The sequence below is a fragment of the Myotis nattereri genome (genome assembly GCF_964212035.1).
Source record: "Myotis nattereri genome assembly, chromosome: 1".
Lineage (NCBI taxonomy): Eukaryota > Metazoa > Chordata > Mammalia > Chiroptera > Vespertilionidae > Myotis > Myotis nattereri.
The window spans coordinates 54,525,616-54,552,757 of NC_138075.1; the positions used below are offsets into that span (position 1 = coordinate 54,525,616).

The 27,142-nt window shown below is 37.4% G+C and overlaps 1 protein-coding gene across 1 annotated transcript; it reads left to right on the forward strand.

Moving 5' to 3' along the window:
• Positions 1 to 921: 921 nt before the first annotated feature.
• Positions 922 to 26,768, forward strand: MNS1 (meiosis specific nuclear structural 1). The gene is made up of 10 exons (XM_081093124.1): positions 922 to 999; positions 1,747 to 1,968; positions 5,106 to 5,233; positions 15,308 to 15,410; positions 20,262 to 20,491; positions 21,046 to 21,262; positions 21,376 to 21,483; positions 23,496 to 23,753; positions 24,879 to 25,004; positions 26,478 to 26,768. The coding sequence occupies exons 1-10, from the start codon at positions 997 to 999 to the stop codon at positions 26,568 to 26,570; spliced, it is 1,488 nt and encodes a 495-aa protein (XP_080949250.1). The 5' UTR covers positions 922 to 996; the 3' UTR covers positions 26,571 to 26,768.
• The last annotated feature ends 374 nt before the right edge of the window (positions 26,769 to 27,142 follow it).

The window sequence follows — 27,142 nt, forward strand, 5'->3', positions numbered from 1 at the left end:
TAAGTTAGACAACACAAACTAAGTCGGGTTCTTGCACCTGCGACCTTAATTTTTTTCTGAGATTTCATATTTGTCTAAAAATGTCATCTCTAAAATCAATATTTGACTAATTTCTCTGACCCGTTCCTGTCCTTAAGTTATTTCATTTAAAATGGACTTTTCATTTAACCGGCTGATGAAATACACCAGACCTACATCCTGTGATCTTTATTTTCTCTCATTGGTACCAGAACCATGTATTATGTAGCAGATTAATATCCATGTGCTACATACATTTTATTCCCAAAGTTTATCCACAGCTTCCTGTGTGTGCGAGCGTGTGTGTGCGTGTGTGCATGTGAAGGGCATGTGTGTGCGTGTGTGTGAAGGGTGTGTGCATGCGTGTGTGTGAAGGGTGTGTGCATGCGTGTGCATGAGTGTGTGTGTGTGTGTGTGTGTGTGTGTGAAGGGCATGTGTGTGCGCGAAGGGGCAGGGGCTGAGAAGCCACTCCCAGCGCCTCACAATTTCCCAGCCAGGCCCAGGCCCAGGCCCAGGCCCAGGCCCACGGGACAGGGCCTCCCACTGCTGAGGACAAAGCAGTGAAGACCCGGGCGCGACAGGCCCGAGGGCACAGATGGTCCGCGCGTGGAAAGTGACCACAGCCGCAGCTCCTAGAGAGGGTTCTGGCGTTTCTATGGAAACAGTTTCCTCGGTTTGGCTCCCCAACCACCAGAGTTCAGCAGCTGAGGGAAACCAGCTCCGGAACAGACCGCAGGGGGCTGACTGCGCCAGGACGCGGACCTGAACTTCCCGCCCGCTCCCTTAGGACCTATAGGAGCCGCGCCTCCCAAGAACCTCACAGCTGATTGGGTCTTACTCGTCCAATGGGAGGCCGCGCCTTGGTCAGGTTGGGCCGTTGCTGTGGGAACCACGTAAACACCAGAGAGCACAGCGGGTGTTTGCGTTTGCAGGAGTGGGTGGTGGCTCCCTGAAGCCAGGGATTTTCGTCCGCCAAGATGGTGAGCGGGTGGGGCCGGTGGGGAGGTCTCGAAACTACTTGTTTATTTGTTGATTGAGTTGTCGTTTAGAGCTTGCCTGCTTCTGAAAAAGGGTTTGAAATGCCCAGCCTGAGAATTAGTGGGAAAGTGGCATTTGCGTTCAGGTGCGCGGTAGCTTCCAGCTTATGTTGCACTTTCCCGACACTATTAGACCTGCCCGGTATAAACCTTATTTCCCATATAAGTAGCAGTGGGTTGACCTATTAAATCTGTATTAGGGACACCTACAGGCACGAGAACAGCGCTTGATGGCCAAGCTGGGGGAGGGGACGAGGTCGAGAGGGGGGAAGGGAAGGAGGACGGGTGTGGGGGGGGGGGCGGTAAGGAGGGAGGACGAGGAGAGGAAGAACTCCCTGCGAAGTGGTAAAGAGCTGGGTTACAGAGCTCAACCGCAGGTCTTTGAATCCTAGTACAGCTATTAACTGAAGAACCTTGTAAAGTTGCTTTTACTTTTGACCCCTCATCTATGAAGTGGGGAATAATAGTACCTGCTTCTTTGATAGATTTATAGCACGTTTACGCTTTTATTATTTCTCTGAATTTAAGAAGGAAGCCAAAGCCCCCCCCCCCAACCTTTTTTTATTATTACTGTTACCTATCTTTGTATCATTTGTTCCTGAGGCTTACATAAATATATTTTTAAAAATTAGATTTTGCAACACCAAAATATACATACTTTTATATATTTTTAAAATTTTTGTATTATAGGCTTCCAAAGGGAGAACTTTGAGCTTCAATGAAAGGCACCAGCAATTAGTAGATAAAAACTACCACAAAATGTTGCACCTCAAGGCTCTAAATAAGATAGAGTCTCAAATCAGGGACCAAATTGTGCGGAATGAAAATGATGATCGAGCTGATCGCAAGAGATTCCTCAGGTTATTACAGGATGAACAATTTGAGTTGGATATGGAAGAGGCCATTCAAAAGGTAAATTTTATTATTCATTCTGACATCATTTTTTCCCCCCTTCGTTTTCTCCTTGGAAATGATGAAAGCTAACCGCTCATACTGGAATTGAGTAGAGAGACAACAGCATCAGACATAGGATGCCTCAATGTAAGTCAGCCCAGTGTATTGGTTCAGAGCTGGGTTTTTGGAGCTAGACTATGTGTCTTTGAATCCTAGGACTCCTGTATATTAGTTGTGGAAACTTGGGTGGGTTGCTTTTAATTTTTATGCCTCATTTACAAAATGGGAATAATAATAGTACCTACTTTGTATGATAGTTTTAATGATTAATGAGTTAATACACGCAAAGCCCTTGTGATAGTGCCTGGAACAAAGTTAGCACTCAGGTGTTTTTTTCTTTTTTTCATAAATATGATATCCATAATTACTAATGTCCATAGTTTTGTTCACATAAGTACAATTCTGTTGCCTTCCATAAAATTATAGAGACAAACATTTAATACCTTTTGAACTTACTGAGATTAAACGTGTACTATTAAGAGGCAGAAAATTAACACTTACACATTAGGTATGAATTTACTTGTATTTTTAAATACTGCCTTGAAAAATTCGGGTACAATTTATATCTCCTAAAATACAGAGATAATTTTCCAGTGGAAATTTCTAAATATTTAAAGGGATGAGGGTGGTAGAAAAAGGGAAGCCAATAAGAAATGAGTTCTCATAAATGTGAAAAAAGTATCCTGATATTTCAGTATTTTTTGAGTGCCTATTTTATGTTCAACATTTTGTAGGACATTATGGGAAGTGGCGAAAGCAAGCTTTAAAAAAAAAAAAATTAAAAGTAGTAACCATCTCTCTAAGTTCCAAATTCCAGAAACTTAGACATGATTTTTTTTTAACCCTAAGCAAGATCTCTGGGTTTAGATTTTTTTCTTATTCTTTTTATTCTTATTTTTCTTTAAAGATAATCCCAAATATCCTATCAGCTATCTCCTGCATACTTCAGTAGGCATTTTATAAAATATTTTCTTACATAATGCCACTATCTTCACCCAGTAGAATTATCAATAACTTCCAGGTATCATGTCATAAGCAGGTTTCTGTGATTACGTCAGGAATCTGCATTTTCAGTTGGTTTGTTTTAATCAGGATCTAAACAAGGCTCATGCAGTATATTTGGCTGTTTGGTCCCTCTTAATCTAAGACAGCGCTTCCATCATCCTTAATTTTTTATTGTTGTTGGTTAATTCTCCCTGGAAGATATTTTTCCCATTGACTTTTTAAGACAGAGTGGGAGGGAGGGAGGGAGGAAGACAGAGAGGGACATGACCTGTGGCCTCCAGCACACTCCGACCAGGGCGGGAAGCAAACCCCCAATCCAGGTACTTGTCTTTGACGCCGAATCAAACTTGTGACCCTCTGGTGTGTGGGCTGACGCTCTAACCAGGGCTCCTTAATTTTTTTAACTTCATGTTTCTCGATTGTTATTAACTAGGCCAGTTGTTGTATACAATATTCCACATTCTGAATTTATCTGTTTACTTCCTCTTTGTTGTTTTTAATTTGTACTTTTATCTATATATATAAAAGGCTGAGTGACCAGCTGACTGGCTGGTAGCTATGACGTGCACTGACCACCAGGGGACAAACACTCAAAGCAGAAGCTGCCGAGCGACAGCAGCTTTGCAGAGTGTCCTCTCGCACTCCAGGACCCTTCGCGGGTTGTTGGACTGCCAGTTTTGGCCTGATCCCCACAGGCCAGGCCGAGGGACCCCACCTGCCGGAGGGACCCCGCTCACTCCACATACACCCTTTGAACCCCGCACTGCCCCAGGTGCTGTCAGTCAGGGAGGGACTGCGGGAGGTTGGCTCCAGGGCATGTCTGGCCTGTCTCGCCCAGTCCTGCCCCACCGGCCACCTTCTAATTAATTTACTTTCAATGTGCATGGGCCTCTAGTCTTTTATATTTTCTCTAAATGGAAGTTAGCTTTAAAGGCATGATTAGATTTGTATACAACTCTTCGGCAATTACTCCATAGATGATGCTCTCCTTGACATTGTATCCCATCAGCAGGCACATGATGACTGGTTGTTTCATTTTCAGTGATGCTAATGTTGATCAGTGGGTTTAATGAGACAGCCTGGTCCCTCCACTGTAAAGATCCCCATTAAACTTTCATCTATGGTTTCATCAATGAATCTTTTTTTTCATTAGGGGGTTGCAAAACACTGATTTCTGATTTTGTTACTCTTGTCACATTTAGCTAAAATTCTTCTGTAAAGAAATTTCCCTCATCAGCTAGGTTATTTGGTGCCCTAAAATACAGTTCTGGAAATGGAGATAGTTAAAATCAGAGAATAGAACTGGTGCCTGAGCCACTTCCATTGGTGTCTGCCTATGTTGTTTTTTAAATTTCTTTCTTTCTTTTTTTTTTTTTTTTTTTTTTAGTTTTTGACTTCTCTTTTTAAAATTATCTTTATCTTGATGGGGTCTTTATAATGGCTTTGAAGGAAAAAGTGTATATGTGGGGGTGACTTGCAGAATAAAAGACTCAAGAGAAATAATAACAAGATACAATATATGGCCCTTGTTTGGATTTTCATTTGAACAAACCAAAAAAAAACACAAAACATCTTTGAAACAATTAGGGAAACCTGAATTTACACAAGGTATTAGACCTTACTAAGGAATTACTGTTAATTTTTGTACACATGTTAATGTTATATAGGAAGAAATTCTTATAGGTAGAGATCACTACTCAATTACATACATGGTAATAACATATCTAGGATTTGTTTTTAAAATACACCAGGAAAAAAAAGAACAAAGGAAAATGTAAGTGACATGGAAGAGTAGAGAAAAAAGGTTAGTAAAATATTGCTAATCATTGAAGATGAATGATGGCTGCCTGAGGGTGTGTTTTAATATTTTTCTTACTATTGGTGATGTTTGAAATTTTCCATGATAAAGTATTTGGACAATTATTTATTTAGATAATAGTTGGTACTTTAAAATAAAACATAAATAATTGTTGCTCTGAAGGCACTTGCAGTTTTCTGTTATAAACAAGTAAATTCAGCCTTCATGAAAAAAATCTGATTCTGGAAGATAACTAAAGTTATGTGCTTTGTTTTGTTTTGTTTTTATTCAGGCAGAAGAAAACAAAAGATTGAGGGAACTCCAGTTTGAACAAGAAGAAAAATTGGCTGTGGAACTGGCAAAACTAAAACATGAAAGTCTGAAGGATGAAAAGATGAGGCAACAAGTAAAAGAAAACAGGTATCTTGGTTTCTATAAATTTCATGTAGTTAGTCTTTCTCTGTAAACTTTTATGTAATGTTTAGTACCTGAGAGTGAAATTTATTTCTTTATATCATTGCAGTTAGTTAACATTTTGCCTGGAAATACTTACTGCTTTATATCCTATATATACATTTGAGAAAAGAAGCTGTATTCCTAGAAGTAAAGTGTTAATATTTAAGGTGGGGAAAAAATCAATTCCCTCTGCTCTTTCCTCTAAACCTAATTTTTTAAATGACCTATTATAAAAAAAAAAATAGACTCATAGAATCCTACTCTTAAGAGAACTTTGGGTGATACCTCATTTAATTTTATACTCCTATATAAACTTTCTACAGTATTTCTGGAAAGCAGTTGGTCATTTGTGATCAACACTCTAGTGACTGTGATAGGAAATTAATTTTTCATTCACCCCTAACTTTGAATAACCTTTTCCCCTTGCTGTCTCAAAGTTGATTTCCCTGTAACTTTCATGTGCTTATATCAGTTTTGCTATCTGATGGAGTGGATTAGTTTTTCTTGAGGCCATCCTTTCATATTTATGAAGCCACTAAATGTTTTCTTCTGTAAGCTAGAGATATCCTTCATTCCTTCATTTGTTCACCTTCTAGGTTCTCTTCTGTAAATCTAATTTAGATTATTGGTATTTCTTAACAAAATATTGCCACCACAATTTCTTTCTTGGCATCATTGCACTTTCTCCAGGGTACTGGGTAGTACCCCTAATAGTGGAACCACATTGTTCTAGAAAGTGATGGTGAACCTATGACACTCATTTTTTTGGTTGATTTTTTTTTGTTAAATGGCATTTAAATATATAAAATAAATATCAAAAATATAAGTCTTTGTTTTACTATGGTTGCAAATATCAAAAAATTTCTATATGTGACACGGCACCAGAGTTAAGTTAGGGTTTTTCAAAATGCTAACACACCGAGCTCAAAAGGTTCGCCATCACTGGTCTAGAATATGTTTCTTGTCTAAAACTGAGTTGCTTTTTAGGGGTATCTGTCAACCTTTTTGATTAAAACTCAGGGCTAACTAAATGCCCATGTACTTATATAGTTGAGTATATTGGAAATGTACTTTGATAATTGTTGTGTTTTATCTTAACTGAGAGAGTTTCTGTAGAATATGATAGGACCCATGAATGAGTTTCAGGGGTTTTGAACCTCATTAAAATTATATGTTTGGCAAATAAACCCATGTATATATTTTTTTTAGGTCCACAACTTTTAAATTCTCTTAAGGGTTATTATTAAAAAATGATTTAAAATTACTGCTAATGCCTCCATATTGTTCTAGTCTGAAACTATTTTTTTGTACCTTAATTCTCAAATCATGATAAACTATCACTCATGGTTTTCTATTATGTGACATTCTTGTCTAATTTACTAATAAAAGATTTAAAGAGAGGAGCTTCCCATGTCTAGCAGTTGTAGACGAGGTGATGCAGATAAATGCTCCCTCTGATAAGAGACTGTCTGGAGGAAGCGTAACAGTGAGATCTGGAGAGGAAGGAAACCAGAATGGTGAGCTGGGAGTTTGAAGCCTGCTGATTCCAAAACTATGAGTGAGAGTTAAGTGAAGTAGAGCTTGGCTAATAAGCAGATGGCCAGGTGTTTGACATCATTCTACAAGTTGTATGTTTCATATTTGTGCACTCTAGTGTATGTTTTACTTCAATAATAATAATTCAATTAGATGTTATTTGATTGAAACAGATGAAGAGATAAAGTGTTAGCAGGTTAGTGGAAAATATCTAGAATATAAAAGCACAGAGAGAAAAAGGATAGAAAAATATACTACAGAACTTCAAAGAGATATGGGATATAGTGAAAAGTTCTCACAGATGTATAATTTTAGTCCTGGTAGGAGACATGAAAGAGGAAGATGCAGAACAGTATTTGAAGAGGTAGTGGCCAAGGATTTCCAAAAATGATAAAAGACATAAAGCCACAGGTTAAAATTCAGTCTATCTATATAAAACCCTATTATGCAAATTGACCAAACAGCAGAACAACCAGTGGAATGACTAGTTGCTATGATACACACTGACCACCAGGGGGCAGATGTTTAACATAGGAGCTGCCCCCAGGCTGCAGGCCCCAACTGGCGGCGGGGGCGGGGGGAAGGGGGGGTGGCAAGCGGGTGGCACCAGGCTGGCCAAGGCAGGGGCGAGTGGGGGCCCCCTAATCACCCCACCGGTCTCCCCGCAGATTGGCCCTGATCTCCAGCCAGGCCTAGGGACCTTACCCATGCACGAATTTCGTGCACCAGCCCTCTAGTATATAATGAAAACTACACTCATATTCATCATAGTCAAACTTTTGAAATCCAACAGTAGAGAAAACAAAAATAACAAAAGTAGCCACACAAGAAAGATTGCAAAGGAGCAACAATAAAAAGTATGACTGAATTTTCAGCAGCAACAGTAGAAACTGGAAGACAGTGCATTGAAAGGGATGAAAGAAAATAATAGTCCATCTAAAATTCTATACCTTGTGAAAAATTTCTTCTGATTTAAGTCAAAAGTAATTCAGTTGAGCATTCTTTCAAATAGAGTAAGCTGCCTCTCATCAATTCAAAACTGCTAAGAATGTCTTATTTTGTGCATAAGCCATGGTAAAATTTTGACTGACATGCAGAAATAGACCATTTTCCTAATGAGTATGTTCACTTGCATACTGGCAAGTCTAAGAAAATGTTTGCTGTGGTACTTAAAATGTATCCAAAATAACCCAAAGTTACCTATGTTAAGATTCAGCTGCTTACATTTAAAATAAATTAATTTTTCAAATGCAGGGTAAATTTTAAAAAATTGAAATTTATTTAGAAAATAAGTTCAGAATTCATGAGACTTTTGATTTTGAACACGTCATTTTTTTTATCCAAGAAAATATTTATAAGACAATTTATTTTTGTCAGTTATTTATTTATTTATTATTGTCTAAAGTTTTACATATGTCTCCTTTTTTCCCAATTGACCCCCTCCTCCATCCCTTCCCAGCTCGGGCAAGCCCCCACCGCCCCAGTATCTGTGTCCATTGGTTATGCTAATATACATGTATACAAGTCCTTTGGTTTCTCTCTAAATACCCCCCCCCCCAAACATACACACACACCTAAACCATTTGTCTCTAGATCGATCTATTCTTGTTCATCAAATTACGTTGATCATTATATCCCACATATGAGTGAGATCATGTGATATTTATCTTTCTCCGACTGGCTTATTTCGCTTAGCATAATGCTCTCCAGTTCCATCCATGCTGTTGCAAATGGTAAAAGTTCCTCCTTTTTAATAGTAGCATAGTATTTCATTGTGTAGATGTACCACAGTTTTTTAACCCACTCATCTGCTGATGGGCACTTAAGCTGTTTCCAAATCTTAGCTATTGTAAATTGTGCTTCTATGAACATAGGGGTGCATATATCCTTTCTGATTGGTGTTTCTGTTTTCTTGGGATATATTCCTAGAAGTGGGATTACTGGTCAAATGGGAGTTCCATTTTTAACTTTTTCAGGAAACTCCATACTGTTCTCCACAGTGGTTGCACCAGTCTGCATTCCCACCAGCAGTGAAGGAGGGTTCCTTTTTCTCCACATCCTCACCAGCACTTGTCATTTGTTGATTTGTTGATGATAGTCATTCTGACAGATGTGAGATGGTATCTCATTGTTGTTTTGATTTGCATCTCTCAGATGATTAGTGACTTTGAGCATGTTTTCATATGTCTCTGGGCCTTTTGTATGTCCTCTTTCGAAAAGTGTCTATTTAGATCCTTTGACCATTTTTTGATTGGATCGTTTATCTTCCTTTTGTTAAGTTGTATGAGTTCTCTGTAAATTTTAGAGATTAAACCCTTACTGGAAATATTGGCAAATATGTTCTTCCATGCAGTGGGCTTTCTTGTTGTTTTGCTGATGGTTTCTTTTGCTGTGCAGAAGCTTTTTATTTTGATGTAGTCCCATTTGTTTATTTTCTCCTTAGTCTCCATTGTCCTAGGGCCGTGGTCAGCAAACCCCGGCTCGTGAGCCACATGCGGCTCTTTAGCCCCTTGAGTGTGGGTCTTCCACAAAATACCACGTGCGGGTGCACACGTACAGTGCGATTGAAACTTCGTGGCCCATGTGCAGAAGTCGGTATTTTGTGGGAGAGCCACACTCAAGGGGCCAAAGAGCCACATGTGGCTCACGAGCTGTGGTTTGCCAAGCCACAGTTTGCCAACCACTGCCCTAGGGGCTGTGTCTGTAAAGATATCGCTATGACATATGTTTGCTATTGTACTGTCTATGGAGTCTTGTAGAATTTTTGTTTTCCCGTCTTACATTCAAGTCCTTTAGCCATTTTGAGTTTGTTTTTGTCTATGGTGTAAGTTGGTGGTCTAGTTTCATTTTTTTGCATGTGTCTGTCCAAATTTCCCAGCACCGTTTATTAAAGAGACTGTCTTGTCTCCATTGTATGCTCTTGCCTCCTTTGTCAAATATTAATTGAGCATAATGGCTTGGGTCGATTTCTGGGTTCTCTGTTCTGTTTCATTGGTCTATATGTCTGTTCTTGTGCCAGTATCGGCAGTTTTGGCTTGGCAATGTAGCTTGATATCTGGTATTGTGATCCCTCCAACTTTGTTCTTCTTTCTCAAGATTGCTACAGCTATTCAGAGTCTTTTTTTTATCCCAGATGAATTTTTGGGGAGTTTGTTCTAGATCTTTGAAATATGCTATTGGTATTTTAATGGGCATTGCATTGACTCTGTAGATTGCTTTGGGTAGTATGGACATTTTAATGATGTTGGTTCTACCAATCCATGAACATGGTATGTTCCTCCATTTGTTTGTCTTCCTCTATCTCTTTTTTCAATGTTCTGAAGTTTTCCGAGTACAGGTCTTTTACGTCCTTAGTTAAGTTTATTCCTAGGTATCTTAATTTTTTTGGTACTATGGTAAATGGGATTGTTTTTTTTGTTTCTCTTTCTGTGGGTTCATTATTGGTGTATAAAAAGGCCATAGATTTCTGGGTGTTAATTTTGTATCCTGCTACATTGCCAAATTCATTTATTAGGTCTAGTAGGTTTTTGATGGAGTCTTTGGAGTTTTCTATGTAGAGTATCATGTCATCTCTAAATAAGGACAGTTTTACTTCTTTTCCAATTTGGATGCCTTTTATATCTTCTTCTTGTCTGATTCTATGGCTAGCACTTTCAGTACTATATCGAACAGGAATGGAGAAAGTGGGCATCCTTATCTTGTTCCTTTGGTGCCTGGGACAATGCCAAATCAACTGAGCCACACCAACCAGAGTGGCTGCATCAATTTTTAATTCTGCCAAAAGTGCACAGGGTTCCCTTTTTTCTACATCCTCGCCAGTGTTGTTTGTTGATTTATTGATGATAGTCATTCTGACAGGTGTGAGGTGATTGCATTTTGGTTTTCACTTGCATTTTCCTGAGAATTAGTGATGTTGAGCACCTTTTTATGTCTGTTGGCCATCTGTATGTCCTCTTTGGAGAAAAGTCACTTCAGGTTCTCTGCCTATTTTTAATCAAATTATATTAAATTGTATGAGTTACATTATTATTTTTTATTGTAACTGCTTATCAGATGTATCATTGGCGAAAATCTTCTCCCATTCACTAGGCTGCCTTTTTATGTTGCTGTTGGTTCTCTTTGCTGTGCAAAAACTTTTTAGTTGATGTCCCATTTGTTTATTTTTGTTTGTTTGTTTTCCTTTCCCAGGGAGACATATCCAAAAAAATATTGCTAAGAGTGATGTCAGAAACTTTACTGCTTATGTTTTCTTCTAGGAGTTTTATGGTTTTGGGTCTTATATTTTAGTCTTTAATCCATTTTGAGTTTATTGTATATGGTGTAAAAAGTGATCATTTCTTTCTTTCTTTCTTTTTTTCATGTATCTGCCCTATTTTCAGCACTGTTTATTGAAGAAACTGTCTTTATCCATTGACTATTCTTGCCTCTTAGTCAGATTAATTCACCACATAGATGTTGGTTTATTTTAGGGCTCTGTATATATTCTGTACCATTGTTCTAGGTGTCTGTCTTTATGCTAGTACCATGCTGTTTTGATTACTGTAGCCTTGTAGTATAGTTTGATTTTAAGTAGCTTGATACCTCCAATGTTGCTCCTTTCTCAATATGATTTAGATATTTGGTGTCCTTTGCAGTTCCATATACATTTTAGATTATTTGTTCTAGCTCTATGGATAAAATGCCATTGGTATTTTGGTGGGGATTGCATTGAATTTGTAGATTGCTTTGGGTAGTATAGACATTTTAATGTTAATTCTTACTATCCATGAGCACAGTATATCCTTTTATTTATTTGTGTCTTCTTTAATTTCTTTGTTCAGTATCTTATAGTTTCCCAAGCACAGGTATTTTACCTCCTTGGGTAAATTTATTTCTAGGTAGTTTATTCTTTTTTAAAAATATCTTTTTATTGACTTTAGAGAGAGGGGAAGGGGGAGAGACAGAGAGATAGAAACGCCAATGAAAGAGAAACATCAATTGGCTGCCCCCTTCATGCTTCTACTGAGAGCTGAGCCTTCAACCTGGGCATGTGCCCTGACCGGGAACCAAACTGTGACCTCCTGGTACATAGGTTGATGCTCAACCACTGAGCCACACCAGCCAAGCCCTCTCAATTCTTAATCACCTCACTGTGCTTGGGGCCTGCCCTTTCCATGTCTCCACCCTTCCTACCAGTCTTGACATGGCTTCTTCTTTATATCCTTAGTTATAGGAATTCTGTTCAGCTCGTCTTCTGGTGATTCTCAGTTATGGTTGTTCTGTAATTTAGCTGTAATTTTGATATCATGGGAGAAGGTGAGCACAATGTTTATCTACTCTGCCATCTTGACTGGCAGGCTCCTAAGATAATCTTCAAGATCAGAACTGGGGACTTCTCCAGGATATGAGTACTTATTTTAAAGCTACAATAATTAAGATAGTGTGGCTTTAGCACAGGATAAACAAATGGATCAATGGAATAGGATGGAGCACCTCTTCTCAACCAGAAAATTTAGGCCATAATGACCTAAGGCATCCATTCTATGTAATGAATGAACTCCTATGGATCTAAAATAATGCCAGCTATATACCATCTTTGAGTAAATTAAAAACACAAATCATTACATTTTCTGTGAGGCCTGATTCTCTTATGGAACCCCAGCTGAAGAAGGATGGGATAGAAAAATCCAAAAGCAGATCCATGCATGTATGCACACTTACTTTATGAAAAAACTAACACTGCAGAGCAGTAAAGACATTTTTATAAAATGGACTGGATCAGTTGTATATCTGCATGGAAGAAAATGAACTTGGTTTCTGCCTCAAACCACATACAAAAAGCATTCCCTGAAGAATTGTAGTCTAAAAGTGAATGGTGAAATGACAGAACTTTGATAGACTGATACAAGAAAACTACAGGCCTGGTGCATGAAATTCATGCACTCGGGGTCCCTCAGCCTGGCCTGCGCCCCCTCACAGTCTGGAGGCCTCGGGGGAGGTTAGTCGGACATCCTTAGCACTGCCGCAGAGGCAAGAGAGGTTCCTGCCACCGCCACTGCACTCACCAGCTGTGAGCCTAGCTTCTGTCTGAGCCACACTGACCACCAGGGGGCAGCTCCCATGTTTAGTGTCTGCCCCCTGGTGGTCAGTGTGTGTCATAGCAACCAGTCATTCTGCCAGTCGGTCAATTTGCATATTAGGGTTTTATTATATAGGATTATATAGGATATCTTTGTGTCTCTTTGGTGAGCAGCATTTCTTAAAACATGACACAGAAGTCATTGACAATAAAGAAAGTAATTGGTGAATTAGAATACATCTCTTCATCCAAAGAAACCACTATGAGAGTAACCATAGACTGGAAGGAGATAATTATAATGTATATAACCAACAAGAGACTTATATCCATAATATATAAAGAACTTTTAAGCAACAGTAAGAAGTAGACAATCCAGTATAAAAAAGGGCAAAAATATTGAATAAGAACTCCACAGAAGATATATATAAATTACACTGTATTGAACAGGTCTCAGTTCCATTAGTACTAGGGAAGCATAACTTAAACCCCAGTGATGTATTAGACACCCACAAGAGTGGTTAAAATGTAAAAGAATGACTAGACTAAAAAGTGTTACTAAGGATGGGTAGCAGTGAGAGCACTTAGGTACTATTAATGAATGTAAATCTATAAACAATTGGAAAACCAGCATTATCTACTAAATTTGAATATAGTCTACCCTGTGACTCATAAATTTCACTCCTAGGTATATATCCAGTGGAAATGTGTGCATTTGTCCTTCAGATAAAGGTCATTTATTTGCACATTGATGCACATTTTTTTTTGTAGAGGCAATTATGAATTGCGATTGGGTTTGTACATTGGTTCACAACCAATGTCCAACTAAAAAAAACAACAACCTTGCAAGTATATATCAGCCTCTTAGTAGAGTAAAATATATAGACTAACCTAGAAACGTAATCCTAATTTATAATATTCTTTTTATGAAAGAAGAGCAATATAGTGTTGTATACATTTGCACCTCCAGCAGTAAGGGCAAGAGGACACACCATTAACACCAGGAATATCTTCCTTCCCTTACCCCTTTATCTCTTTGTAGGTATGGGGTACTTGTATTAAGATGTACATCTAGGTGACAACTAAGGACCCTTCCAACTCAGAATTCTCATGTCTATACATATAAAAAGCCAGTGACCAGAACGCTCTAATGACCAGACTCACTGGTCGCTATGATGCCCACTGTGGGCAGCAAACCAGCAGATCGAGGGCAGTGGGCCGGCCAACCCCCTGTGTGGCCCTTCCCCCCGCCCAGCCCACCCTAGATCAGCCCACCCCCATCACAGGCAGGGCCAGCCAGCCAACCACCCATGGACCCTCCCCCGGCCGCTGGTCCCTTATCAGCCCCCCCCCACCCCATTTAGAGGAAGGGCTGGCCGGCCCACTGCCCACAGCCCATCCCCACGGCTGCCCCCCCCCAATTGCTCCCCCCAATTGGGAGTGGGGCCCGCTGGCCAATTGCCTGCGGCCCCTCCCCCCAGTCGACAGCCAGCCTCCAGCTGTCTCCTCCTCCCCAATTGGGGCGGATTGGGGCCGGGCCAGCAGGACCTCACCCGTGCACGAATCTGTGCACTGGGCCTCTAGTTCTGTCATATTCAGAATTATGACTGGCACATTAACATAAAAAAAAATTTGTATAGCATATTGCTTTCACTAAGGTTAAGAAAATTATGGATTCAAAATAATTCAGAGATTATCTGAGACCAGTTTCCAGGTTTTAACAGATAAGAAAAGCCCAGAGAGGTGAAGCAAACTTTCCACTGTCACTCCCTCTTCATAATCACTATCAAGAATAATTCCTGTTTATAGAGTGTTTACTGTGTAACAGGTGCTTTTCTAAGCTCTTTATACACATTAATTTAATTCCCATTTTAACCCTTTTACTAGTACATAGAGCAAAACCAAGGAACAAAATTTAAATAACTTGGTTAGGTTTAAACCCCTCTACTGTAGTTATTCTTTAAGTATTAGTAGCTGGACAGAAATTTTAACCAATATTGACAAAGCACCTTCTCTAAGCCAGGAGTTGGCAAAAAGATTTTTAGTGATGATTATTGAAAATAAAAGGTTGTTCTGTGTATAAAATTAATTATAGTGTCCCATTTCACATGATTATGATTTTTCTTTGTATGAAGAACGGTATTTTTTCAAAATCTATAATAATAAAAGCATAATATGCTAATTGGACTAGACGTCCTTCCTTCCGGACAAAGCCACAGCGGGCGGAGGCTGAGTCAGAGGCAGCAGAGGCCCCCAGCCGCGGCGGCGGCGGCAGGTGGGAGCAGGGGCCAAGGCCCTTGCACGAATTTCATGCATTGGGCCTGTAGTATTTAAATAATAATGTAAATATATTTTACACATTTAGGTAAAAATTGTTTTAAATTTCAGACATAGGTTGTTTATGGTAATCATCCTCAAACTTAAATTTCTGTTTGTTTTTAAAACAGTATTGAGCTCAGAGAATTGGAGAAGAAATTAAAAGCAGCTTACATGAATAAAGAAAGAGCAGCTCAGATTGCTGAAAAGGATGCCATTAAATATGAACAAATGGTAAGCATTTTCTATCCATTATGCTCTCTGTATTTTTAGGTTCATTAAAATAACAATTTTTTGAAAATTGTTACATATTAGAATTTACAGTGCTAGATTTCTTAAATACTTTTTACTTTTCAGATCGTTAAAGTATAGGAAATCATGGATTATTTAATATTGAACCTTGTTTAATTTAATACTAGAGCCTTTCAGAGACATAAAGGATTAGGTTGCTACTTAGAATGAATGCTTCTATTCAAAAACTCCCAGCATTCTTTATGGTCTCTAACCAATTATTCTTTGACAAACCAATACAGTTGTTAGTATAATTTACATTGTGTTATTAATTTTTCATTTTTAAAATGTTCTAAAAAATAAAACATTTTATAATTTTAGGTAAACTTTGCTGTTTTATAAACAGCAATCTCATCTTATCATGTTTCCCTCTATTTTACCCCTTTTCTAAGTCCTGACATCCTGCCAAGTTCAGGGCAAGAGTTACTCTTGGGCAAAGGAGTTTCAAACACATTCATCAATAGAAAATATCGAGTTTACTGAGTTAACACTCACTGAGCTCTCACTGTCACAAAGAAAGGCTAGACACAGATGGAAAGGTCTGTTCAACATTACACAGCCTCTATGTTTCCCTCCTGTCATTGCTCTCTCTATTAAGGTGTAGAGCATTTTGGTGGTAGAGTTCCCTCTCCTAGATCTCTTTCAAAAGATGTTGTACAACAAGCATGTCAAACGGGCCGCATGCAGCCCACAATGAATATTTTTGCGGCTGAGCCAATATAACGGTATGTAAAAAACGTTTTAATAAAAATTTCATAACTTAATTTTTACAATATCCTGTTATACATAATTATTAATAAGGAACTGCAACTTTCGCTAAGGACTGATGACTCTAATCGTGTTGCATTCATTTCCCTTACACGCCGGTGCCCCATTTCTCTCCACTAATACTAGCAGCGAACATTTTAGCAGCCGATTGCTGCGTCATTAGTCTTGGACTGACTTGTTTGGTGTGCGCAACAGGAAATATTTCACTTTCAGAGAACAAGAAAAATAGGTTTATTTGTGTTATGCTTATTAATTTGTGTAGTTATTCAGTGTCTGGTAAGTTAATGTTCAAGAAAAAATAATTTTTATTAAAATGTTCTATTATTTTATGTTAACGATTACTCATTTATTTCAGCCCTCTGTATTCAGCATGTCTCTATTGAAATAAACCTACATTTCTATGAAAATGGAAGCTTTTGTGTTTTTTGCAGCCACATAAACTTAAACCTTGTTTATTTGGCCCGTGTTAGCCTTTGAGTTTGACATGCTTGTTGTACAGCTATTAAAGAGAAAGAGATAGAGGTAAATATTTTGGCTTTTAAAGCTAGACTGAATATATTTTAGGTTAAAAGGAAAAAGAGAAAGTTGAAGCAAAATCAAGTTGGAGAATAATACATATCACACACCATTTTTATTTAAAAAGACCTGGAACGTATGTATGTAAATATCAACATATATATACATACATGTATGTGTTGTATATAGCAACACACACATACTCATACACACAATTAGAGGGGTGATATTAAAATATTTAACTGGAACAGTGCAGTATAGGCATCAAATAAAAATAAACATTGCCTCGGCCAGGTGGCTCGGTTGGAGCATCATCACATACACCAAAAGGGTTTTAGGTTCAAGTCACAGTTGGGACACATATCTTGGTTGTGGGTTCAATCCCTAGTCAGGGCAAATACAGGAGGCAACCAATCAATGTTTCACTCTTACATCAATGTTTCTCTCTCTCCCTCCCTTCCTCTCTAAAATTAATAAATATATGAAGTGAGGATATTTTTAAAACAGGATAGATGTTGACCATAGTGGTATGTGTGCATGTATGTCAGTTTAGGAAACATCTGAAGGGTTATATAGCATGCTGTAACAGTGGTGATAGGAGAGCGTGAGGAGCCTTCATTTCCTAAGTCATACAGTTCTATGCCACCCTTTCAAAAGTAAAGTAGATTATAAACAATGTGCTATTTGACCAGCAGTTTACAGTTTTAATTACCTTATAATTGAGGTTATTCAAGGCAATTGTAAACATTTTGTCTGATACATGAAACAATAGCTATTTTCTAAATAAAACGGATCCATAAAAATTAAAGTCAAATACTCTTAGGACTTGACTAGGTGTCAGGATATCTAGGTGCTAGTTTTGGTTCAGTCTTCCTAAGCCTTAGTTTTCTTATCTGTGAAATGAGAAGTCTTTATATAAGTGCACTAGAGCCCTGGTGCACAAAATTTGTGCAGTGGGGGGAGGGGCGGGTTTCCTCAGCCCACCTGCACCCTCTCCAATCCGGGATACCTCTCACAATCCGGGACTGCTGTCTCCTAACTGCTCACCTGCCTGCCAGCCTAATCGACCCTAACTACCCCCCCCCCCCCCCGACAGCCTGGTTGCCCCCAACTGTCCCTCCCTGCTGGCCTGGTTGCCCCTAACTGGCCCCACCTGCCAGCCTGGTCACCCCTAACTGTCCCCCCCCCCACACTGGCCTGGTCACCCCTTACTGGCCCACCCTCTGCAGGCCTGGTCTCCCCATGCAGCCTGCTGTTCAGTCCTTGGTCTTGGTCGTCCCTCCCTAGCCCCCCTGCTGGCCTTGTTGCCCCACACAGCCTGTCAACCTGCTGTTAGGTCATTACTGTTACTGTGACGGTGCCCCGGACAATTTGCATATTCCTCTATGGTAATATGTAATACATGTTTCTGCCATATCTATTTTTTCTGAACGTATGTATGTGGATACATACATGTGGATACACAACATGTGCTAAGAAAACAGAAGCAGCCCTAGCTGGTTTGCCTCAGAGGTTAGAGCAGCCGTGGGCAAACTACGACCCGCGGGCCATATCCGGCCCGTTTGAAATGAATAAAACTAAAAAAAAAAAAAAAAAAAGACCGTACCCTTTTATGTAATGATGTTTACTTTGAATTTATATTAGTTCACACAAACACTCCATCCATGCTTTTGTTCCGGCCCTCCAGTCCAGTTTAAGAACCCATTGTGGCCCTCGAGTCAAAAAGTTTGCCCACCCCTGGGTTAGAGCATCGGGGCGCATGTGGGAGGTAGCCGATTGATGTGTCTCGTCTCTCTTATATTGATGTTTTTTAAAAAAAGCCCTGCCAGTGTGGCTCAGGGGTTGAGTGTCGACCTAGGACCAGAAGTCACAGTTCAATTCCAGTCAGGGCACAGGCCCGAGTTGCAGGCTCAATCCCCAGTAGGAGGCAGGCAGGAGGCAGCCAATCGATGATTCTCTCTCATCATTGATGTTTCTATCTCTACCTCTCCTTCCTCTCTGAAATCAATAAAAATATTTTTTCAAAAAACCCCACGAACAGAAGCAAAGAAAGAATTTTGATTAAGTCAGATTAACAGTGTACTGTATATGTTAAAGACATCAGTTAGATCAGGAATGGCATTTAGCATTCACATTTTGATCTTGTATGTTTCATGTGGCTAACCATTCTAGCATCTAACTATTGTGATCATAATAGTGAAGGATAATTTTTAAAACTGCCCCAATTATATTTAACTTAAAATTTTTGTTAAATGATTTTAAAATGCTCAGAACAAATAAGGGTTTTAACCCATTCAAGAAACAATACTCAGAAGGATGGTCTTGAGTGACTGAGGTCTAAGCTGCAGAAAACAGTGACATGTGACCCTTTTAAGTTATAATGATTACAAAGGACCTTTAGTAGATTGTGAAAAAGAGAGACTTAAAAGGCAGGTGGCAGGAAAGAAAGTTTAGTCTGGGAGAAACTTAAGAGTTGCTCAGAGTTATTAATAGCAGCCCTGTATGAAAAAGTACAGGCAGGCATACCTTTTTTTACTGCATTTCCCTTCCTCCTCCTCCACAGATACTTTATTTTTTTAGAAATTGAAGGCAGGACCCTCCACCAGCAAAAAAAAATTACAAGTCACTTTATGGCAATATTCCTTTATTGTGGTGGTTTGAACTGAACCCGCAATATCTCCAGGTGTGCCTGCGCTATCCTTACTCTAAATAGCAGCTGATACTCAACGTTAAGAAATGTCCAAACCTGAGGATTTCTTAAGAGTTTATTTGAGCCAAACTGATGACATATGCTGGGGAGCAAGATCTCAAATGCTCCAGGGAATAAGTTTTGTAGCTTCTTTTATGCATTTGAAATTAAAGAGTGATGAACATAAGGAAGATTATGTGGAGGTGGAAGAAAGCAGAGTGGGGATTGGATTAAAGGGTATTAATGAGATTATGTGCTCTGTTGAGGGTGTTTACTGCCTTATTTCAAAGGTATGTTAACCTAGAGATGAACAGAAACAATGGACAGAGTTCACTTAAGGCAAAGATAAACCTTTTACTAAAAAGTTACAAGCCTAGGGCATGACTATCAACTATGACCTCCCCAGTTAGGAATCTATGTTCAGATCACCCTGTGAAGTTACTTTCCATAGAACCACTTTTTTTCTCCTCCACATACACAATAGAGCTAAAAATTGTTAAAACTGCCACCATTAAATAGAAGAAAAAGATGGCTATTGTTTTGCAGTTACATTGTAACATTACTAATAGAGAACATCTAATTTTATTTACTGCTTTTCAAATGTGGAGTTATATAACTATCCTTATGTTTTGCCCTGAGAGAACTACTTGAATAGGAAAGCCTCTTTATGGTTTAACTCATCGTTCAAACCCTTCAGGTGACAGTGACTTACCTTAGCTTTTTACCTACACAGGTGAGAATATTTTATGTAACAGGCTTTATAATATTCTATCACACTGCTCAGATTTGAAAATGGAAGATGAATTTTGTTTTCATAACAGAAACGTGACGCTGAAATAGTGAAAATCATGATGGAAGAACAGGAGAGAGTAATAAAGGAAGAGAATGCTGCAGAAGAGAGACGGAATAAAGTAAAAACACAGTACTATATTGACTTAGAGAAACAACTTGAAGAACAAGAGAGAAAAAAGCAGGAAGCTTATGAGCAGTTGCTGAAAGAGAAACTCATGATTGATGAAATCGTTAGGAAAATCTATGAAGAAGATCAATTGTAAGTTAATCCAATTTTATGTGCATAAACATTTACATTAATCTCAGGCTTGAAGAGGTAAAGCAACGAAAGAGAGTGTCTAAACACAGTAAGTCCTCATTAATGTTATCACATAAATTGAGACCAGCTTTTATTTATCTCTTGGCATGACAATTATCTGGTAATTAATAAATGCTTATTAAGTGACAATGAATAACCCCTGTTTTTATTAAATATGCCCATATCGTATGTCAGAGGACTTGTTTTCAGATGAATTTCCTTGGTGACAGCTGAAGTGTAGAGTGCTGTGAAGCAGATGTTAGCAGGTTGTAGCGTTTTTGAAATGTGATGCATAAAACTTCATTAGTAGGTTAGAGAAGAGACATAGTAGTATGTTACTCAGAAAAAACATACCCATCATATAGATAGTGGCAAATAGTCACTCAAAATGTTTTGTTGCATGAATGAATGAACACACTACATTTTTCCCAGATTATTGACTGAACAAAATTACACATATTTTTTGATATTTTCTTATTTTTTACTATAAAACTGAGCTCACTATTGCATTTTAGAGAACGACAACAAAAGTTAGAAAAAAAGAATGCAACTCGAAGGTATATAGAAGAGTTTCAGAAAGAGCAGGCTCTCTGGAGAGAAAAGAAACGTGAGGAAATGGAAGAAGAGAACAGAAAAATCATAGAGTTTGCCAACTTGCAGCAACAAAGAGAAGAAGATCGGATGGCAAAAGTTCAAGAAAATGAAGAAAAAAGGCTACAGCTTCAGAATATGGTATTAAAATAACCACTTTTTTATTGCTGGAGAAATTCTGAGATATGTGTTATAGGATTTGGTACCTGTAAATGTCTGATTATTTTTTGTTTTGTTTTATTTTGTTTTAAAAGCTGATTGAGAAATTGGGACAAATGCTGCAGCAACGTGAAGATTTAGAACAAGTGCGACAAGAATTATACCAAGAAGAACAAGCTGAAATCCAAAAGAGGAAACTAAAAGTAAGTTGGAAATTGAAAGAATGATTGACACAGAGAATAATATCATTTTGAATTGAATCAGTAGATAGATTTAAACCCAGTGATGTTGATAATTACCTCATATGTAAATGGTATAAGCACTACAATTAAAAGGTAATTTTCAGGCTGGATGGACAAAGCTAGACTCCGGCAGCAGTTCACAAACTATGTAAGAAGCATCATGCAACTATATAGTCTATAAGAAACACAACTTAAACATGAAGACACATATAGTTTAAAAGCAAAAGGACTGAAAAGGATATACCATGCAGACACTACTCAAAAGCAAGTTGGAGTGGAAATCAATATAACAGGGTTAACTCATCTGGAGGATGTACTAGTCCTAAGTGTGTATGAACCTAAAACTTCAGAATACAAAACCAAAAGGAGAACTAAACAAATCCATATAATTGAAGATTTCAACACCCCTTCTCATTAATATAGAGAATAGTCAGAAAACCACAGGACGTAGCATTGAAAAACAGTATCAACAAACTTAATCTCAAGTCAAGATGATTTGCCGATTTTCTAATTGGGTTGTTTATTCATTTATTGTAGAAGTTTGAGAGTTCTTTATATATTCTAGATACCAGTCCTTGTTACAAATATCTTCTCATCGTTAGCTTGTCTTTTCATCCTCTTAACAGGATCTTTCTCTGAGCAAACGTTTTCGATTTCTACGAAGCCCAATTTATCAATTTCTGTTTTTATGGATTGTAGTTTTGGTATTAATCCTAGGAAGTCTTTCCCTAGATCCTGAAAAATTATTCTCCTAAAAGTTTTAGATGTTTGTATTTATAAGTCATTGATCCATTTTCAGTTATTATTTTGCATAAGGTGTGAGACTTAGGTCAAGGTTCAGTTTTTGCTTTTGGATGTCCAGTTTGCAGCCTTACATAGCCAAGATATGGAAATAATATCTAAGAGTACACCAATGGATAAACTGATAAAGAAAATAGTAGCTCAAAGAAAAATAAGATTGCCTACTAGGAATTTATTTTTAGTGGGGAGATAAGGCATGTACATATGAAGTAAAATTAAATGATGAATGATGGAAAAGTTAAATGGTATCTGAGTCCCCAAAAAAGAAATATGAATTAGAGTGATTAGAAAAGACTTTATGGAGGAGGTAGGATTTGAAAAGGGGGATAAATAGGGTTAAGTGAAGAGGTTGAATACACAATATAATGATCAAAGTTGCTATAACTGATACTGCAGATTGGCTCACTTAAAACCCACTCCTTTTTAAAAACATTTGTGTTACTTTGAATGCCTTCAGGATACTGTACTACCTAGAGCTTGTGTAATAATTGGGCACGGTTGGTTAGATTAGAGAAGGACTTAAATTTTGCATTAGTCCTAACTGAACAGATCAAGTGATGAAGCAATTATTAGTAGAATCCAGGTGTAAGGTATGTGAATGATCACTATAAAATTCTTCATATTTTTTTGGTTATGTTTGAAATTTTTCATAATAAAATGCTGGAAAAATTAAAGTTTATAGAAAAGGACTTTTTAACTCTTCCTAGTAAATTTTAATTTCCCTGAAAAACTTCTGGTTGTCATTGCTGGATTATTGTTCTGAAAAGTACTTATCAATGATTTTAACAATAGTTTCATGCAAGATTCTAGAATCATTCATAGTTGGTACAAATTTCACAGAACACAGATTTAATAAACTTAGGTGAGCAAAAAAAGTTTTTATATCAGCTCTTTTCAAAGTAGTTATGTGTTAATTCTGAGTCCAGAAACAAGATGGTCAATATATACAAATTAAAATTTAAAAACAAGTAATAGAAGGCAATTCAAACGTAACCTGCCCTTTATCCAAACAGTATTAAAATAGTGCAAAGTGTTATCTTGAAAAGGCTTAATTTCTCAATTCTATTTCACATTGTAACACTAAGCTTAATCAAACTATTCTACCCTTTCTTGAGAAATCTGCTTTAAAGAAACAGTTACTGAATTAACTTCTGTATATAAATGGTTTTTAGGAAGAAGCAGAAGAGAAGTTGAGAAAGCAAAAGGAGTTAAAGCAAAATTTTACAGAACAAATGGCCTTGAAGGAACTAGTACTACAGGCTGCAAAAGAGGAAGAGGAGACCTTTAGAAAAGCCATGTTAGCTAAACTTGCTGAGGATGATCGAATAGAATTAATGAATGCTCACAAACGAAGAATGAAGCAACTAGAACACGGGAGGGCTGTGGAAAAACTTATTGAAGAGCGTCACAACCAGTTCCTTGCAGATAAAGTAAGAAAAAATGTTTTTTGGGGGTGGGTTTTTTTTGGTTATTATTTAACAGCAATCAGCTCATGTATTCATCCAGTAAACAGTTAACTGAGAACCTTTTATGTGCCAGATGATAGCTATTAATCATATATGATATATAATTTTCTTCCTTTCTTGTTTCCATGACTTTGACAAGGAGTGGTCCGAAGAAATAGTGACCCTTGTAAACTAGTTATTTCAAAGAAAAGCTTTGCATTAATAATACTACTTTAACTAAAGTAATTCTTGGTAGGAATTCATCACTATTTCAATACTGCCTTTTAACATCCTTCCCAGGATTTTTTGGATATATTTCCTTAAGAGTTCTTTTAAGCCCTAAAACTTATTAAAGCCAGACATCTCTTCCACATCATATAGCACAGAATTTTGGTGTGGTTGAGTATTCAGAACTCTTGATGCTATTTTTATACTTCATACAGGCTTTTTAAAATTTAATATATGGAAATACTTCTTTCAGATATCCCTATTCTGTTGTATCCTTTTTTTTTTTTTTTTTGTCAGACACTGAACCTGCCTTCAGCACCTGCCAAATATTTGTTGAATTAATTAGGAAATCACTTTGAACATTTCTTCCTTGGCAATGAAGACATTGTCTTGAAAATGTGTACTTGCCTCCTAAAATCCCAGTCATAACCAGAGTGGGGCAAAAGTAGGCTTACAGTTGTATGTGCAAGTTTATTCTTGTATCATTTATTATTGTATTTCCCATATGAACAATTGTAAACCTACTTTTGCTCCACCTTGTATTGTTCTTATAACTTTTAAGGAATAATTATTGTAAAAGATATATATATATATAATATATATGATATATGATATATATGCAGGGTGGGGCAAAAGTAGGTTTACAGTTGTGAATACACAAAACACAATTCTTATATTATTATGTATTAATTGCTGTATCATTTTCCATATGAACTATAAACCTACTTTTGCCCCACCCTGTACATCACCTAGTATCTTTTGAAATTAGTATCAATAAATAGTTCATCACTTTTATCTAATTCACTGCAAGAGTAGTTTTGACAACTTCTTTAAGATTAATGTATTGTGTGACAATTAATAAAATTTTATTTACATTTCCAGCAACATGAACTGGAAGAATGGCAGTTACAGCAAAGTAGGCAAGGACGTATTAATGCCATTATTGAAGAAGAAAGACTAAAACTTCTCCAAGAACATGCTACAAAATTATTAGGATATCTCCCTAAAGTAAGTGAGATTTAACTCAAAGTGTAAGCCTCATGACATCTACTGGTGGGGAAAAAAAACCATGTATTAGGATTACAAGGTCCTGGGTTTTGCTCACTTTTTGCTATTACCAAGTAGTAGTGAGATTTTAGCCACTCATTGAATATCTCCAAAATGAGAGCTGGTCTTGGAACATTTTTAGAAGTATGAGCTAAATGTATTGAATTTAAGGTTTAGAGATTCTTTTCTCACCGTTCAGTGTAGGTGTTACAAAACTAAACTACTATAAAGCAATTGTGATACTTTGCAACAGGAAAACCTTGTAATCAGTAATACCAGTGACAGGCACACGCTTGAACTGAGTCTATGACAGATCTGCTCTATAGTAGGAGGTTCTGTTATCACTAGGCACCAGTAACTAGTTTTTAAAATTTTTAGCAAATTTCACGTACATCTGAGATACACTGTGACTATAAACTGAGTTTCACAGGCCACATAAACATGGACTCGTGTATTTCCATCCTTCAAATATAGAAATTATGCCATTTGATATTTTAGTCAATTGGAAGAATCAAGTGAATATTTTATATTTAGCCCAATGCAAATTAAGGAAGGAGAAAGAGAAACATGAGTAATTATTGCCTGCCCTCAAGACCTTATAATCTGTTTAGATAGGATTAATGAATACAAAACGATATATTAATGACAACAGCCACATGGAATTGATAAATTCTGTGAAATAGACTACAAATTCTGGGAGAGTCTTGGGATTTAGATATTTTTGTAGGAAAATAATTGTGGAGATGGGGAGAATCCAATAAACCTGATATCCTAAAATGACTTTTTATCCTTTAGGTCCTAATGGCCCCAAATGACCTAAATTATTCTTTGGATCCTTTATAAGTAAATAAGTTCAATTTTGTTTTAAAGAGCCGCCTCTTATTATAAGGGAAAACAAAATAAAAGCCTAAAGAATTTTAAAGGGCTTATTCAAATGGCTAAAATCCAAACCTGGATTCATTCTTTCCTGCAAGATTCATTCTTTCCTGCATGTTTGCTGATTAGCCACAGAATTGAAGCAAGAGCCAGTCTCATGCTTGGCAAAGTTTGGCAAAACTCAAACTTTCACCCTGACCCCTCATAATTGTATTGTAGGTCTGTTTCAAGACAGGGTAGCCTACAGTATACATTAAATTCCTTCCCATTTAGCCAATCCAAGTAGTAGTACTTATAAAATAGAAGATTCCTATGACAAGTTCCAACAGTGGAACTGATAAATCAGGAAGTCTGGTCAGTCTTCAGGAAGTCTGGTCAGTCTGAGAATATTCATATCAAGGTGTAATTTTCAGAAAATAACCATTTTTTTTATAACTCTACTAAAGAGATTTAATTATCTTAGAAATAACTGCAAATTTCAATTCTATTTGCTAGTCTCACAAACATTTGGGGAAATATTCTGGTATTCAAAGTAACCCACAAATATTTTTCTTGTAGGGAGTATTCAAAACAGAGGATGATATTGATATGCTTGGTGAAGAGTTTAAGAAGGCATATCAGAAAAGGAGTGAGATTTGTGAAGAAAAGTGATATCAAGATTTGGTAAAACCTGGATTCTTTTGCATGTTACCACTAGATGTCAGTGTAAGTTTTGTTTTACAGTTCAGTGATAGGAATCTTGTCTTTGAATTTTCTAAAACATCTCCATTTCATCATTTGTAAGTGGTTCTCTATAAGAAAACATTTATTTTCTGATAAAAATTAAAATGAATAAATACTTTCAACTGCAAAATTAACTGCTGTTTTTGTACTGAATATCTGAGTTCTACACCACCATATTATAACATTCCATGTATATAAATAGGGACACTACCTTTTCCATGCTGTTCAGAATTTTTTCTGTATCCCTATTCAGGCTACAGTTCTGTCTACGTTTGTGTTTAGGAACTTTACTTGCCTGATTTGGCCAGGGAAATAAGTATAAGTAATTTGGGTTTAAAGCACCATTTTCTGAGCATATGACATCATGGGGAGCAGAGAGCCCTCAGACTTCCAGAACTGTGAGACAATTTCTGTTGTTTAAGCCATCAAGTCTGTGGTTCTTATGGCGGCCTTAGCAAACTAATCTATATAGTATGTTTTTTAAACATTAATTTTTAGAT